This window comes from Molossus molossus, unplaced genomic scaffold (genome assembly GCF_014108415.1).
Source record: "Molossus molossus isolate mMolMol1 unplaced genomic scaffold, mMolMol1.p scaffold_m16_p_3, whole genome shotgun sequence".
In the NCBI taxonomy this organism is placed as follows: domain Eukaryota; kingdom Metazoa; phylum Chordata; class Mammalia; order Chiroptera; family Molossidae; genus Molossus; species Molossus molossus.
In genome coordinates this window covers 45,112,128-45,129,723 of record NW_023425366.1, presented here as the reverse complement: position 1 = coordinate 45,129,723, position 17,596 = coordinate 45,112,128, and the positions used below count along the sequence as shown (strand labels likewise).

Below are 17,596 nucleotides of genomic sequence, written 5' to 3'. Positions count from 1 at the left end.
AAGGTATGTGCCTCTAAAATCTGCCGACAGATCTCTCCTGGCAGTCACGCTGCTTTGCCCTATAAGATGCAAGAACTTCTGGCCCTTCTATGAAGTGACCTACATACACTGTTACAAGATCAGCAAGGACTTTGAGATGTGTGCATAATATTATGCACCCATGCTAGTGCACAGGATTTTATAGTACGCTCAGGGAAAGCACCAAAAAATAAGCATGGGTGCTGTGGGGTGCTGTGGGGTGCTGTTCATTCAAAAGGCCTGTAAGCCGGCAGCTGTTCTGAGCTCCGCCGTAAGTAAAACCTCCATTTAGAAAGCACAAGCCCACTCAAATGCCATTATAAACGGTGATACTTTAAAATGAGAAAATTATAGGAGACTACATATGCAATTTCCATGGAGGGGAACAGGAATCAGCAGGTGGCAATTTTAAAACAAAGTAAATCGGCTTCTGTTTCTCACCCTCTTCCCTCAGACAGCGGGGGCATTTCTATAGCAAAGATCAAAATGATCATGGCTCTATATTCCACAAGTATCTTTGAATTGGCAGGAGACTACTGTACTTTGAGAATAAAGATACTAAAATCTTACTTTACAAATATTATTTTCAATAAGTAGAATACTGTCAGAGCTCCATTTCCTGTGGAGACAGGATCCTACAGTTTTATCCAGGTTTACCACTTACTGCTGGTGAGATCTAGGGACAGTTAATTAATGTCTCTGTGTCTCAGTTTTTTTCCATCTGCATAACAGAGACTATAAATAGGATTAAATGAGATGGCATATACCAAACTGCCTCAATAGATATTCTCCCTCTACTTCCTCCTTTGCTGAACTTTGGTAGAACTCCTGGTTATTACACATTACTGTCATTCTGTCTACATTGCTTTCTACCACAGGAGACGAAGCTAAACTTGAAGAAAAGGATCATGCCATACTTATCTTTCTTTCCCAGGTGATAATCATAGCCCTGGTCACATAAAATGTACCTGATAAATATTTGGTACATAAATAAATAAATGAGGTGATTCAATGCATTCCCAGACCTTGTCCATACAAATGTAGCCAATTTAGGTTATTGGGCTATACCATTTTGGAAGGCAATTCAGGCTCATCCACGGCCACAAAGCAGGAAAAGGGTCACACAGAGACGTGCAAATCCTAAATAACCCCCTCTCAACATTTTTAAATTAATCAACTTCCCATGTTTCTGAGGTCAATCCCTCAGATCTCGGCTCCTGGTTTCTCCACCTTTTGGCCCAGTTTGTAATCACTTGACTCCTCTGTAGTGCTCCCAAGGCAGCCAAAGAAAAGGAATCGGAAGAGGAGCTACATGGCCTTCAGGACTGGGGGCTACCCCCTCCCAATCCAATCCCTAAGGCATCTTAAGAAATTCCACGAGGAAAAGGCAAAACCAAAGCAAAGCAAAACCAAACCAAAATTATTGTAGTCCAGTAGGCCTTAACATAGAGTTTAAGATGTATACACACCTGGAACTTCCCAACAAAATCCATAAATGCTGGGCCATGAATCCCCTCCAAACATGTTAGTTTCTTATGAAATAGATTTGAAATCAAACCTGTTAAGTGGCTGCAGAAACAGCTAGAGCCACTGCCCGGGACACACCTAGAAGAATGGAAGGGTTGAAAGGCAGCGCCTGTTTCCTCTGCTCCGGGCTGGGCATGTCGCTCACATGGGAACTAGAAAATGGGCTAAAATGAGAACTATAATCTTTCTGGAACAATAGGTCATGACGAGCTTCCTTAGTGCCAAAATAAGTGTTTAGAAGTGACTTCTGCTAACTGAAAGAAAGAGTAAAGGCCATATGTATTTACTCTGGCTTGAACACAACACTCTTGAATATGTCTATCAGTGCCAAAAAGTCAGAACACTTTTCTTCGTGGATTTTAAACCGGGGACACATTCCACAGAATGTTTGTATTTCCTAGGAATAGCATCAAAACGCTGTTTCATATTAATATCTCATCAGCTCAATTATCTGTACCTTCTGACCTCCAGAAGGTCTGCTGTGAGGCGGTCAACTGATTTTAAGGGCAATTCTCAAAAGGTAAGACAAATCACAATTTCACTTGTCTAAAGAGTTTCCTTTATGAAGCCATCAAATGATAACTAATCAATCACAATTTCAAAGACAACTGAAGTCTACCAATGGCCATGGTAAAAGGACATCAAAGGCACTAAGATCCAAGAACTGGACTTAAGAAAGCAGAGCCCCGATCTTGCGCCTGACTCCTATGTCAAGAAGGCTTTTAAAAACCACTACTGGCTTTTCACCTTAAAAATCCTAGATTTCCAAGGCTAATTTATCTGAAATTGACAGAAGAGAAGACATCTATTGAGAAAGAAAGCCATATACAATTTTACAGTTCACATAGTAAAAACACTGCAGTTTTTATTCCTTAATAATAACTTTGTGGTACAAACACCTAACCCCAGACATCAAATCCTAAAACACATAGGGAATTGTAATTCATAAGCACAAAGCTCATTTTGTAGAATGCTTAACAGGAACTATAGCCTCAAGTACCCTGCATTATCCTGTTCTGTACCTGCCCTGCCACCCCCACTGGCCACTATGGCCATTTGAGATCAAAGATTTTTTTTTTTTTTAAAGTCCTTTGCTTAAGGATCTATCATTTGTGAAAAATGCAAATTCACAATAATCCATTCAACCTGCTGAGTCCGGTGAGTGTGCCTATCAGCTGTTTTGCCAGCTGTCTGCCCTTTGGAGTGGTTTAGCAAGATAGATTCATTTTATAATGAACCATTCTTTTGGATTAGCAAATAATTTGTGTTAATCTGGATGGGTACTAGAATGGAGAAAACCAAATGGATAAAACTAATCCTCACATGGAAAAAACAACAACAAAAAACTATCTGACAGGGTTTCAGCATCTCCAATGCTTGGTTTCCAACCTGGGTAATCTACTGGGGAAAATCTCTGATTTTGTATCAAAAGTCTCAAGATAAGCCAAGTGAAAGTAATGCTTTTACAGGAATTATATCTCAAGTTCCAAGATCAACAAGCCATTCCAAATCAGACCTGAGAAATAACATTACATAATAGTCACTTAATAGCTATTGTTTTACAGTAACAAAGGTTTCATTTACCATATTTCCTAGAGTGCTTTATTCAACTGGCAGTTTTTCCCATGACAAACATACTTTTTCCCCCTTAACTCCTTCCTACATTTATAAAAGGAAAACATTTAATAATTATAAATTCTAATTTAAAGATACCCATCATGTAACATTTTAAAAGATATGAATGTGAAAGGAACATAGGTGCTTTTTATGCAAGCTATAGGTTCATTTCTTTTCTTCAGATTCAGTAGCGAAGAAATCTGGCAGTGGGTAGATAACATTCTAATAGAGATTCCCAAGAGAGAAATGCAGTAAGGTCAAAGTCAGGGTCCTGAGACATCAACATGCACTGCAATGTTTAAAATTAGAATAAAACACAGCAAAGACAGCTTCAGCAAATACTCATTCGGCAAAATGAGCCTGGTGACTCGCATCCGTTTTCTTCCTTCTCTGATTCTATGATCCTAGGAGAACCCAGCAAGTTTCACTAGTTATTCATTCCCTCCACCCAGGTGATTCACTCAGAACCTAATACATTACCCTCCAAATAATACTTGCAACTGCAACTTCCTGTCAGGTTAGAAAGTCCCCAGGGATGTGGAGCTAGTTCTTGCCTGTGAAGAGCTGAAAGCCTGTTCGAGAACTTTAGAGTGCACTTGGCGGCTGGCCTACCATATGTCAAGATCTGGACTTTGCCCTTACTTTGCCTGCAGTTATAGTTTCCTAAGAGACCCCAAACTCGAACAAAATCAAAGTCACTGACAGACATAAAACCACAAAATCTGCAGAATGTATAAAGTCCCAGGGTTCTATATAAAGCAAGCAATGGGAGAGCTTAAGATAAGAGATAAACATTAATGATGGTCTATTCTTCTTACCAATCTATTTTACCTTCAAAAGCAGATCAAAGCCTAAATTCCCTCCTTGGGCCTTTTTTCTTTAAAACAAAACAACATGATGCTTCAGTTTGATATTGGCATAATTACCTTCTCAAATAAGCATGTCCAATAGCCATTAGTGTAGCTAAAACTCCCACAGGTCCTCTCATTCTGTTAATCAGGTTTAAGGTCAACATTTTCAGAATTTACAGCCAAGTTCACAAGGGAACTTTCCTAATTACCAAATTAGAGAAAAAGAAAATAAAGTGCCAGAACTGTAAGTATTAACAACCACGTGAACTCTTACTTAGAGATCTCTCTAGTTATACAATGTGCCCCTTATCACAAAAGCCAAATGTACTACTACACAGCCAAGACTTCTACGGTTAGAGATCGACTTGGCTTTTAATAAATGGTTTTATGCACACCCTGTGCCTACTTTCATCCAGGTAGCCCCAGGCCCATTTTAATATCTCGTCTCTATTACTTAACTTTCAAAGGGATTACTCAGTTACCATGATGTCACTCTCAAATGACTAGGTTAAATGTAGTAAAGGCAGCTCAGATTAAAATAGCTGGGCAGGTGCTCACCCACACTGGCCATGGGTGTGTATGGGGGGAGAAGGGGGTTCAGGGCCTCCAGTCTTAATCTCCCTGAGAAATCAGCCTATTTCCATTCAACCAAGACAAGGAGGAATCTCCCAAATTTTTCAGAACGGGTCTTATTCCGAATTTCTCCTCTATGGGCCATCTTCATCTTCACATAGGATCGTAAATGACTTCACAATCCTATCCCCTGTCATTTTAGTCCGGAAGGCAAATGGTCTCTATCTAAAGGCTTAAGGTTCCCCTATTTCCAAGACATTACTTAGACTTCTGGTAACAGGACAGATGTGTCAAGGAAAGCAGCAAAGCCATAAAGCAGATAATGTTCTACCCCCTCACTGTGAACTTAGTGACACAGGCCCTCCTCCCGGTGTTGACCACTTAGGACAATGGATCGCCCACGCCTGCCCAGGGACCACAGGAGACGCGGATTTAACAAACTTCTTTTGAAAACTGCTTTTTGCACTCGCACTTCTCTCTCTCTCTCTGTTTCTCTATCTTCTATCTTTATCTCTCATTCCTCTCCTCCTCCCTCTCTTTCTGCCTCCCTCTTCCCCACAAAAGACCTACGTAGTAAGGGACAAAACAAAAAAATCTGGAGTCTCTTGTAAACTACACGCTAGAGGCTAAAAGCAACATGTTCAAAATGCGCATGTGCCTGCGCAGGTCCCGCCGGGCTCAGGAGCGCGGGGCGCACCCACGGTCTGAGGACACGCGGCTCGCGCGTGGGCCGGCTGCCTCGGCTCTGACGTCACTCAGCCTGCTTGGAGCTCCGGGCCTGGGGGTCCGCTCCTCTGGCGGAGAGGGTTCATGAGTGGTCCCTCCTGGAATACTACCGGCGTTAGAGCTGACGATGAGACAAGGACGATGCGCCCTGCCGTGATAGGCAGGCCGTCCCACCTGTGGAAAGTACAGTCTAGGGCATGAAAAAAGGAAAAGGATGAAAGGAAGTATGTGAAACAGGCCTGAGCAAAGCAAGGAGTGGGAGCAAATGGGCACAGAGCCGAAGGGAGGGGCAGAGCCTGCAGGTCAGGCATGGAGGGGAAGAGGCAGCAGGGGGTGCAGGTCCCAGCCACCTGGGGCAGAGGCCTGAGGGACAGGCAGGTACACTGCCCGGCTCAGAAGGAGACCAAGTGGCGGTGGGTGGAGGCTAAGAGACGCTCAGAGGCAGGGCTTTAAAGAAAGAGAAACTTCAACCATAGAGAATGCAGATACTCATAAGGCTGGGGCAACAACCGGAGCTTCCAGACAGGAGGGAAAGGAAACTGTCATTGCCTATTTCAGCAATGAAGCAAGTGAGCAACAGTGAGTAAGGGGATATGATTCAGAAAAAAAGGGTGAACATGCAGAGGCTATAGGACACAGTGACATGTTAGTGCTGTGTTTAGCTGCCCACACAGTGGCTACCTGCCAACGTCTCCAATTCCTCACTTCACTGCTGTTTTCTGGCTCATCATCTCCCCACGCCCACCCCATCACTCTGCTGCTGGTGTTCATGCTGAAGTCATTGTGACTTCCCAGTCGTAAGATACAATGCACACATTCATTCCATCTTTCTGTGGAGTGACAGTGTTGACCATCCTCCTCTTGGACTCTGTGAGAACACACTGCTGGCTTCCTTCTTTCTTACAGGACTCTCCTCCAAGTCACCTTTCCTGTGCCTATCTGCATCTCCACCCATTCCTTAGACGGGGCATCTCTAGTTCTCCCACAGATGAATCTGACATATTCCCCAGACAGTCCTAATGAAGACTCCCAAGACTATTATTTCGGATGCAGCCCTGGACCTACACATCCAGCTGCTGCCTGGGGCTGTCTTGCCTGCCTCAGAACTGTCACCATTCTCAGATGCCTGCCCCCAAACTCTTCCCACAGACAGCTCTTTCTCATCCTTTCAATCTCCCCTTAAATATTACCTCCTCAAAAGATATTCTCTGACCACACCATCTAAAGTAGCCTCCCACAATCTGTTAGTTCTCAGCTCTTATGGCCTTCGAATACTGCCCACCATGTGGAAATGGACTTATTTAGATGCTTGTTCATTTCTGTGACCCAAGCACTCTGTCTTGTTCACTACTATATCCCTTGCCCAGCACCGGACATTGGTGCTGCAGATATTGGCTGAAGGAAGAACCGACACGCCATGGTAATTGGCATACAACAGAGATGCTCAATAATGTGGATTAACTGAGCTTCTGAGAATGAAAGGAGCCAGTACACGTTGTGTCTTCCCCTCCCCCACTCTTACAGGGTTCCATCTTCCTGGTTCCTCAAGTCAAAAACCCCAGGGCCATGGTCAAATCTTTCTTCATCCCTCAAAGCCAATTTCATACCTTTATATCTCTCAAAGGCATAATCTCACTACATTCTTTGCTCAGGCCTACAGAACCCTTTATATAGGCTATCGCAGTAACTTATTACCTGGTTTCTAGGTCTCACCCTCCACTCCCAGACTTAAGCTCCCAGTGCAGCTAGACATGTCTCTCTCCCAAGGATAAAGGCCAAACTTCCGCAAATACAAGGTGCCTCAACTCACCACCTCAGCTTCATAGCCCACCACTCACCTCCTTGTTGTAATGATAGTAACAATATTAAATAGTTAGAATTTATTGAGAGTTTTTATGTGCCAGTCATTGCATTAGGCATTTGACACCTATCAACACATTTTCATCTTTACAGCAATCTTATGAGAAAAGTAGTTTACTTGTCCCTATTTTATAGATGGAGCAACTGAAGTCCAAAGACATTAACTTGCCTCTATCATTCAAACCCAGGTGAACTGGCTTCAGAACAATCCTCTTAACCATTGTGCTATATTATATCACCTCTTCAAACTTCATGCTTCAGCAAGACGGAGTTATGCTTCTGGTTCTTTGTGCTCCAGCAATACTGAGCTATGTATAGCCCTTTGAACTCTGTGTTGCCAAGGCCACTGTGTCTTTGTATACACCATTTCTTTTGCCCCTTGGGAAGGCCCTGTCCTTCTGTATGATAAATACCAACCAACCTTTCAAAATCTCCCTGAGGTGTTGCCTTTTCTATGTGGTGTGTCTCCTGGCTCCTTGAGACCAAAGTCTCTCTTGCCTATGGACCACTCCTATGGCTTATGTGTACCTTGTAAACACCTCTCTGCAGCCAAGTTTGTAATAATTCATTTGCATATCTTCACTGAAGGCAAGCCTAGGGCCCAGGCACACAACAGGTGCTCGAGAAACATGCTTTAACTGGGCTTTCCATAAAAGGGGTGAGTACAAGTTCACTAACACTTGACATATCAGGTCAGGAGAGAAGTGTATTCCCCATACTTCTTAAAGACATATATTCATGAGCAAAACAAAAAGAAAAACTCATCAAACACTACAGATGTTTGTAAAGGAAGGATGCAGTGTACATAAAAATCCAATACATTCTGACAACTACAGCAGTTAGTTGGAAGATCCCTGAATATACCTGCTGTTCATAGTAACTGCTGAGTGATGTGAATTCAAAACAAAAAACTTTTATCCCATGGGTTCTCAGAAAAATATATTTGGAAACTTGCTCAGTTATTTACTGAGCCACACACTGCTCCCAGGCATAGAGAAGAATTTTATTGATTTAGCTCATTGAGGTTGGAAGATGATCACTTAAGCCCAATGAAAACATACCAGATTTCTGACCAGTAAAATAAAAAAATCAAGCATCTTCTAGATTCACTAGAATGTACTTTAGCAAAAGTAAAGGTGAACCTCAAAACAAAGCAGCAACATTTAGAAGTCAGTGGTAGCATTTTCTTTACAGAGTGACACAGAGAGAGAAAGTAAAAGAAGCTTGACCCCTTCCCCCCAATTCCTGTTTTGAATCCAACGGGAAAAGAAAAGATGTTATAAGCATTAAGGGAGGCAAACGCGTTTCCATTCTAAGATGTGATGGGTTCTTCAAGTGAATGGACTATCCAAAGACCTATAACATTTACAGTCTCTAAGCATGCAATTGTTACTTCAGTTTAAAACAACAAATTTTGGTTAAAATAATCATTCCATTCAGCCCAGAATTCTGTCCCTCAAAGCCGCAGGTAAGTGAATGGCTGCGTGGAAACGGCCTTGAGGAAATAAGAGAGGGCGAGAGAAGTGCAAAGCCTGTCAGAAAAAAGAAACTTTTCTCATATAATGTGTGAGCTTTACACCAAAACAGCAGACAAAGTCAATGTACATCCAGAGAACCCAATGTCAGCCAAGGTGAAGACAGAAAAGAATGACGGGAACAATAGATAATCTTTGGGACACAACACAAGGAACCTAGGCTTTGAGTTCATCAGTCTTGGGTAAGAGTCTAGGCCTGGGAGTAAGTCTGCAGGCATCTTTTCCCAAGAATCCAGAGAGCTGTAGGCCCAGGTAGGGCTCTGAGTTGGAAGAGAAACCTCTAATGTTTTCCTGTGAGAGGAGAAGCCAACAAACCCGCGTCATGCTGAACTGGTAAGGCAGATGGGATGCAGCAAACCCAAGGTCTTCCATGATGGCAATTTCTCCCGTAATGTAGATTTAAGGAGAGTCTGAAACCATTCGACCTCTCTTCCTTTCCTAAGATAAGTGGTATACACATCCTATCCCTCACAGCTCTGAGATGCTCATTCACAGGCTCAAAGCCATATTTTACTCTTTGACAGACATAAGAAAGCTAATGCTAAAGAAAAGGTTGAGATGAAGTCCTCTAAATTACAATGTTAATCGAACAAGTCACCTGGATACAACACGCAAAATAAATAAGAGTCAGTAAGTGTGCAAAAAAGAAGTGAGGCTTGGGCAGGAGAGATAGTCCATGGAATAAATCACTTCCAACTGAGGGCAAGGGAAGGGAAGGGCAAAGCATCTTCACCTGGCCACTGGCACGCCCTCAGTGAGGCTGGCAAAAGGAGAGGACACACACCTTGGGAATGGAAAGGTCCTTTTGAAAGGACAGCTTTAGGGAACCTGATCAGCCACATAAGGGACAGGGTTAATGTGGGCCTTGGAGAAGGAAACACAATTTAGAGCAGTTAAGGGAGGTCACAGAAGGGGAAGAGCCACACTGTAACCATATGCTGCATGTCCTTAGGGAAGGTCACCGAGCCGGAATTGATCACTGTATAATAAGGGAATGCAACAACTACACACGCTGCCCTGGAGAAGAGGCCATCTGCCCTTCATCTTTCCAAATCTACATAATAAACATGAAGCAATACTGGCCCTTTGAGACCCACAATAAGTAGGGGTATGTACAGATGATCCTCAGGACACAAATTTCCAAACTCTGTGAATCTTGGAAATCCCCCGGTAACAAACAGGCTGTGGCAGCCACTATGGTTCAAAGGTAGGAAGGAAAATTCCCCTCCCTCTGTTTCATTCAACTAAAGATAAGGGTCCAAGACTCAGGGAGTGGAGACAGCCCTCCAAGCCCTACTCTCCCATTTTGCTGGGAGGAGCCCAGGTTACTTTAGATCCTAGGCTCTCTGCCAGTGAGAGATGTCTGAATTGGAGTGTTCTAGGCTAGAGAGATATTGCCTTACAGCTGAGGTCAAACCAGCCTGAGAATTCTTCATGCATTTGACTCTCTCAATAATACTATCAACAGGTAGGTAGAGGGAAGAAAGTCAACTGCTTTTCAGGTTTACACACACAGGCATGATGCCAGTGCAGACTTATCTCTGCAAGAACTGGTTCCAGGAGCGAGGAGAGGCTGCATCACAGCCAGGACTACACCATCTACACACATTCAAGGGCTCTTGACAAACTGAAAAGGTCAGAAGTTATAAGATTTACTGCCATGAGGAGTAGTGGCCTTGTTCATGTATACAGCATGTACCTCTTCAACTGATTTGTTGTTTGGGGGCATTGGTGCATGAATGACAAAGCTTGAACCAAAACAACCAACACCAAAAGAGTGTCTCTGAACATATATATAGAATGAGGAAAACATAGTCACCCTATTTAAAAGGTAGAACTTTAGAATCTAACATGGTTTAGTGGTACCAACACTGTCCAAGTTGCAACAGAAGGTAAGTATGACCCATAAATCTTTCTTCCTCTCTCTCAGACACAAATACAAACACACACTTGTATTTGCTTGATCTGTGTATATGTGTGTATGTATAAATACATATATGTGAGTATTCCAGAATGCTTCTGAAATGTAAGAAACACCGTGGAGAAATTTAAAAATAAAACAAATGACTAAGTTTTCCAAAGTATTACATATCTGCATTTTTGCTACCAAAAGTATCAGGTATAACCAAAAAATATGAATCATTTTTTGGTGCGTTCTTTAAATACTGCAATACAAAGACTATGAAGCTCCGAATCAGATAGCCTGCATCCTGTTTATTTGACTGTACCGTTGCTCTCATGCATGTTCACAGGTACAGGCAAGGCAAGTTTTGAAGAAAAAAGAAGAATCTGCATTTATACAGTTCAGAGGGTGTGCCCCTCAAAAAACACAATAACACCCCTTTCTGTGCTGGATACAAATGTGGAGAGAGAAGGAACAGCCCCTTTAAAATCACATTCTCTCCACCCCAGAGTCAAGCAACTAACTCTAAACTGCCTTTCACTTGTGGCCTGCGCTTCATCTTGATTTTAAGTCTTTTTTCCTCCCACCTATTCTGTCAACTATAGACTCAAATGAAAAGGCCAGCCTGTATTAGAAACAAATGTCAGCAAATCAGTTAAAACAAACAAACAAACAAAAAAAACAAAGGCAAAGTTATGCAGATCTGTCTCTTTAAGCAGACAATTCAAAACAGGATAACTTGAACTCTTTGTATAGGACATCTGCATCTTACAAAGGTCAAATATTTAATAGAGGGGACATCTGAAAGGCTCTAGAAAGAGGAGCAGAAGCTCTGATGTCTGGGTAAATGAAATGGATAAACATGATCAGATCAAATAAACAGTCTTAGAGGAAATAGCTCTTCCCCCTCCCCTTTTCCTCTCCCCACCACTCACAACTCAACCTTGTATTATCCACTTTCAAAAGTACCCCGAGAAGCACGTTCATCAGGATCACCCTGGAAATCCACGAGAAGAGAATACCTGAAACACTGCCCCCTTGGCAGGGTTATTAACTTTTCAAACTGTCACCCAATAAACAAAACCCCAGCTGCCCAGGCGGCTCGGATCACCAGCTGCCTGGGAAGCCAACGCGTGCCCTCTCCCGGCAAAGGCGCCCCGCGTTTTTACCTTTGTGTTCGCCGCAGCCTGTTCCCACTCCTCAAATGAGGCAAAGTAAAGTTTGAGAGCACGGTCCAAAAATTGGGGTCAGACATATCCATTCCTTTCTTGAATTCACCACAGGTTCAAGGCCATAGGACCACAACGGGGAGAGGGAGAAAAAAATAAGAGCTGGATGAGCTGCTCAGTGCCCGCGGAGAAGCGCCAGGACTGATCCGACAACTTGGAGCGGGTCTGCGAAGTCCCGCAGCCTCTCAGGAGCACACAGCCACCCCGGGCTCGGGAAACTTGCTTCCTCTCGGGCTGCCCTCTGCCCGCCGGGCCAGCTAGAAACAGTAATGACAAGAGTTGGGCCGTGCGTTCTGCTCAAAATGCTGTCTGTGTGCGAATCGGTCCAAGGTACTTTGTCATCTCTTTGGCAGATACCATTTGCAGCTCCTGCGGGGGGGGGGGGGAGCGACTATTTTAAGTCTTTGGTTCCGGGAGGCTGTTGCTTATCAGCAAACCATTCAACATCCGAACATGCCCAGTGTTGAGTTTCCTTTTGGTATCTACATACAAGGAAAAGAATTTCCATCGAAAAAGCTCCTCTTCTGCTCCCCCTCCCCCCCCCAAAAGGGAAACTTAAAAGCACTTTTACAAAATCGGCCTACTGACGGACTTGAGCAGGACACCTTGCTGCGGCCTCCCAGCCTGGCACTGGCGGAGCTGGGCGCCCACCCTTCCCCACCCTTCCCCACCCGCGGACACTCCCCCAGGCGCGAGCGGGGCCTCATGGGAAAGGGAGCAGCAGCCACCCGTGGGAGCCCCGCAGAAGGAGCCAGGACACCCAAGCATCTTCCGCCTCCGCCGCGCCCCCAGCGCAGAGCCCCAAATGGATCATTCCCCCAAAATAAATAAATAAAGCCAGCTGCTCCCCAGCGGTGAAGTGTGCTGCACACACCTGAAGGCTAATCTGTGATTCACTGCGGAGTGGATCACCATAAAAATACTCCCAGGAAGGCGGTCATACCCCGCTGCGACGCTGTTTGTTGGGTAGGAAAATCTTGTCAATGGGCTGCCACGCTCACCTCCGTAAACTAAATTTATGAGTTACATGCATTTGATGAATTACCACAGTGCACACCTGTTTGGCTTCAGACTACAACGACTTATCTAGAAAACAGTCAACCACCATGATTAAAGACACTACCTGCATTTATTTAACAAATGCTAGAGTTATTTTCCTTCCAAGTGCCTTAGAGATTGAATGGAAGGCAGGGAGGGGAGGTTGAAATGTCAGTTACTCATTTTGAAGAAGGAGGTGGTATTCGGAATAACTCCCCAAACTGTTAAATGCTTGTGTAAAAGTGTATGAATCAAAAAATGGAATTTAAATTAGCTGCCTTAAATCTGGTGTAATGTGGTAAGAGATGCTAATATTGTTTTTTAAAATTAAGAAAAATAACTTGTAAAAAACGGTTTAGTTCATCCAGCAAATACTGGGAACCAACAACAGAAATAGGAGGGTCACAAGAAAGGGGTGGGGCGCTGACAAGGAAGACAGGGTAAACAAGGGACAGAGACCACTTGGGGATTGTATCCTTGTTAACAAAGTTTTGTAACCCACAGAAGTATTTCCACCCCATGGACTCCAAGGATTTCTGATAATTCTTGTACAGGGCTTTCTTATGCACTATTTCCTCAAACGCTGACAGAGCCTCCTCAGATCCTAGAAATCCACAAAGGTACACAAAGAAGGCAATATTTTCTCAATTTTACAAGTGACAAAATACACTTAACTAGATACTTATGGTCTTGGTCCAGTAGTTTTGCCCATACTAAGCCATTTCTTCTTAGTATAAATGTTTGTAAGTATTTTTTAAAGTTATTATTTTAAAGGCTGACAATCTCTGCCCATTTTCCCCATTTTTATGGGGTCCATGACAGGATCAACCTCTAAGAAGTTGACTTACATAAATACGATGCCATACATAAGCCCCTTCAAGCAGTGTCTAGAACACATTTCACATAAACAATGTCCATATGCAGGAGCTAAAAGAACACTGTGCTGAGAGATGTACAACTGGAGAAGAGGGCACCTCCACACCAAGCCCTCTACTTTCACGGTGCCTTGAACATTCCTCCACCAAGCTGCTGGTCACACTGAACTAGAACTGACTGTTTACTGCTGTCTTTCCTATTAGTCTGTGAGTTCCTCAAGGGTAAAATCTCATTATATAGATCTTTGTATTTCTAAAATTTGACAGTTCCTGATTTATACAAGCATCCAATAAATGCTTTTTGAATGGAGATGCTTCAGATGCTCAGGGTGTATCTATTCTTTCTCTTAACATGCCCTGAAATTATCAGTATTAGCAGATCAGTTGAGTCTCTCAAACAATCCTAAATTCTTAAGAACCTCATGAGAATATTTTTAAATTTTAAAGACTTTCTCTTATTAACTCACTTTTATCTACATTCTGTAACCTGAAACAGATGTGCTAACATTCCTCAGGTCTTCACATGGCTCTAGGAAATGTCACACCCCTAGTCCCAAAGGTAAGCCCAGGGAATGCTTTTTGTGTTCACTTTTAGGTATCCAAGTTTAAGAGGGATAATTACATAGTAGAGCTTCCCAGAGAAGAACAGTCAAGAAGGTGAAAGGGGACTTGAAAGTGTACTATGAATTATGGGTTGAAGGAACTCTTTGTTGAAAGTGGAAAAGAGAAAATTTAGATAACAAGTGATAGAGGTCTTTAAATAGTGAAATAACTACTATGTGGCAGAGTCTTTGGATCCAAAGGTGAAAAAGGCTGAACTTCCTATAAGGTGTTTGAGCAGAGGTAACATGAAGGAGATGCAGTAGGTGGGACTCAAGTTCTGGATGGGTTAAAGACCCAATGGTTCTGTACCACCCAACTCTTGTACTCTCTATGGTCCTTCTAGAAAAGGCCATGCTTTTGGGCAGCACGCACAAAGATAATAGCAACTAAAATGGCTAAATCATTTATTTAGAAATCATAAATCAAGAAAATATTTATTTCTTCTCTTGATTGAATGATGCATATTCTGGCTTATGGTCAGATAGCATTACTGTCTCTATACAATTAGAAGAATCCATCATGCAGATTCTCAAAGGGATGGGTAAGGATATGAGTTTTTTGGTTTTTTTTTTCATCCTCACCTGAGGACATTTTTCCATTTTTTGTACAGATACAGTGGGAGGGAGATAGAGGAAGAGATAGAGAGAGAGAGAGAAACATCGATGTGAAAGGGACACATCGAGTGGCTGCCACCCGCACGACCAACCAGGGCCGGGGACAAACTGCAACCGAGGTACATGCCCTTAGCAGGAACCGAACCCGGGTCTCTCCGGACCGCAGGCCGACGCTCTAACCGCTGAGCCAAACCGGCCAGGGCGGGATATGAGTATTTTTAACTATGTAACTTTATATGTTTGTTACCCTTAAAAGGCATGGGAGAATTTAGGTAGTATCCAAAATTAAAAAATAAAAATAGGTAAAGTAATGAGGATTCAGAAATGAACTAGTTAATACAGTGAAAGTGGCTGATGTATTCCCATACTCAGTTAAGATTAAGAGTAGGTGTGACACTAAAATGTAACTTGTTTTCTAACCTGTTTGACTTGATTTGGGAACCTATGATTCAGAAGGCAGTTCAGTCAGTAAACACAAGAATTAAAATTGTCAGAACTACTGACTTTTTCCTACAGATAACATAATTATATTGGCAGAAACTAGAGTAGAGTTTAGTTGCAATTGTGGTAAAACTCTGGCTACAGAACTAAGAAGGAATTAAGATTATTGGAAATTCTTAAGACAATAGTTGATCTAGGTCAACATACAGATATTCAGCAAGATTTTCTACTTATTGCATAACAACTAAGTCTACACAGCAATGGACATGCTTGGTGATCCAGGATGCTCATTCATTTAATAGGGATGTTATTATCTGACACTGTTTTTATGAGAAAGGTAAATAAGATTGAAAAGAAGCTTGAGTGCTACTGAAATACTAGTTTAGGACTCAGTGAGTATTTCAGAAGTGGTCAAGTTTTTCATTATTTATCCTCTTCCTACATATAAAAAATTCAGGGTCTTTTCCACTGACTTCAATTGTCTTCTCTATTTCTCACTCTCTGCCTCATGCTCATTCCATATGGTTTTCCCCAACCCTACACAGAACACTGTTAAAAATCCCTGGGGCCTTGCCTTGAGCTTAGACACTGTGGGACACTAAGTTTACTTAGTATAGGTGTGAGGCCTGGGAAGCTGTCCACTCCCCTCTGATCACAAGGCCATGTCCAATGAGAAGACGTTAAGGAAAGTGGGGCTAATATTGAGTTTCCAAACACATTCTACCTGATCTTGGCCCCATCTGGGGATTCTGCTATAAATTAAGTTTGCCTTCTATCCACTGCATCTTCAGAGCACCTAGAAGTGACTACCTCTCCAAGGCCGTCCACACCTACAGGTCTACTTTCGTCACCTTCCAAATGCTGTCTTGACAGGGTAAGGGTAGAGCAATCCTTGTAATCACTGCTCATCCTGAGAAATAAAGCTTTAAGACTTTACTGGAAATGTGAAGAAGGTTGCATCCGTGGGAGCGGGTTGAAATAAAGCTTTTCCAGTGTTATTAAATGATGTTTTTTGCTCACATTACTAAAATATAAAGGAAAATGAGATGGTAAATAAAAATTAACTTGCAGAGATAGATATGAATGCTGAAAACCAAGAGATGAATAATAAGTAAGGTTACATCATCCTTGGAATATTAAAACTATTTTTTAAACAATATCATGAGGTAGAAAGATTAAGATTTCTGAAGTGAATACATGAAAAAGGAAACACAGTAAATTTGATTCCTATTTCCTGATAGGTTGAATAGAGAACTACATAATCCACAATAGCAGGTTGAAGGATAAGGTCCAAGACAGAAAGGACAAGCAAAAGACTGGCCAAAATGGGAACAGAATGTAACATTTCCCTTAGGTATTCTCTGGATCCCAGGAGACTCAGAGGCTCAGGGAAAAAAAGAAGAAGAAGAAGAAGAAGCAGCAGCAGCAGCAGCAACATTACAAACTCCAAGAGGAGAGAACAGATAGATATGGGAAATTGAACACCTTTCTCCCAAATTACTGACTCCTTGGCCTTCGTGATAGAGAAGAAGCATAGAATATGCATGAAGGCAGCCCAGCATATAGGGCCAGGGAGGGTTTCATAAGCACTGCCTATGACTATATCACTCTAACACCCTATCCTCTAACTTTCAAGCAGAGGAAGGTCTTGAGAGAAGCCCCATAGCATAGTCTGACAGAGTTCCACCCCCAGAAAGAGAAAACGAATAGAAAAGGTATATATCATCCTTACAGGGCTGGAGAGGTCATGCCGCAGGAAGGAGACACTAGGGCAGAGACAGAGATGAATGTCTCTTTTCATCTAAACCCGCTGTCTGAAAGACCAGTCAATTAACCACATGGAGCCCTGGCCTCTAATAGAGCTGAGCAATCCAATTACGGGGCTGAGAGCAAGACTTGGAGATCAGCACAGTCATCTGACAAATGGAGGGTTAACACCTAACTCGCTTTAAGACCAAACTTGTTGCCTCTTACTGTGTGAGCCTCCCGTGAGCCTCGGGATCCCCACTGGGTTGGTGTGCCTCTACAGGGCTCTGCATGTGTGCAGATTAGTCCTCAGAGTGGGAGATCCTTGGAGGGCAGGGGCTGTATCTCCTTCATCTTTCAATTCTCAACACAACCATTAGGATGAATGTTAAAGCAAGGGAGGAAGGCTTTGCTCAGGGTTAGAAAGATACTTGATAGCA

The 17,596-nt window shown here is 42.8% G+C and overlaps 1 protein-coding gene across 2 annotated transcripts in view; it reads right to left on the bottom strand.

Annotated features, from left to right (window-relative positions):
- LOC118641841 (microtubule-associated serine/threonine-protein kinase 4-like) overlaps nucleotides 1-17,596 on the bottom strand; it is a 333,781-nt gene that overhangs the window by 151,580 nt on the left and 164,605 nt on the right. Inside the window, exon 1 of one of the 2 annotated variants that reach the window (XM_036279433.1) lies at nucleotides 11,780-12,137. The exons of the other annotated variant lie outside the window; for it this stretch is intronic. Coding sequence (XP_036135326.1) covers nucleotides 11,780-11,871 — 92 coding nt within the window. The 5' untranslated portion in view covers nucleotides 11,872-12,137. Of the gene's footprint in view, nucleotides 1-11,779; nucleotides 12,138-17,596 lie in introns of those variants that run through there. 2 annotated transcript variants of the gene reach the window in all.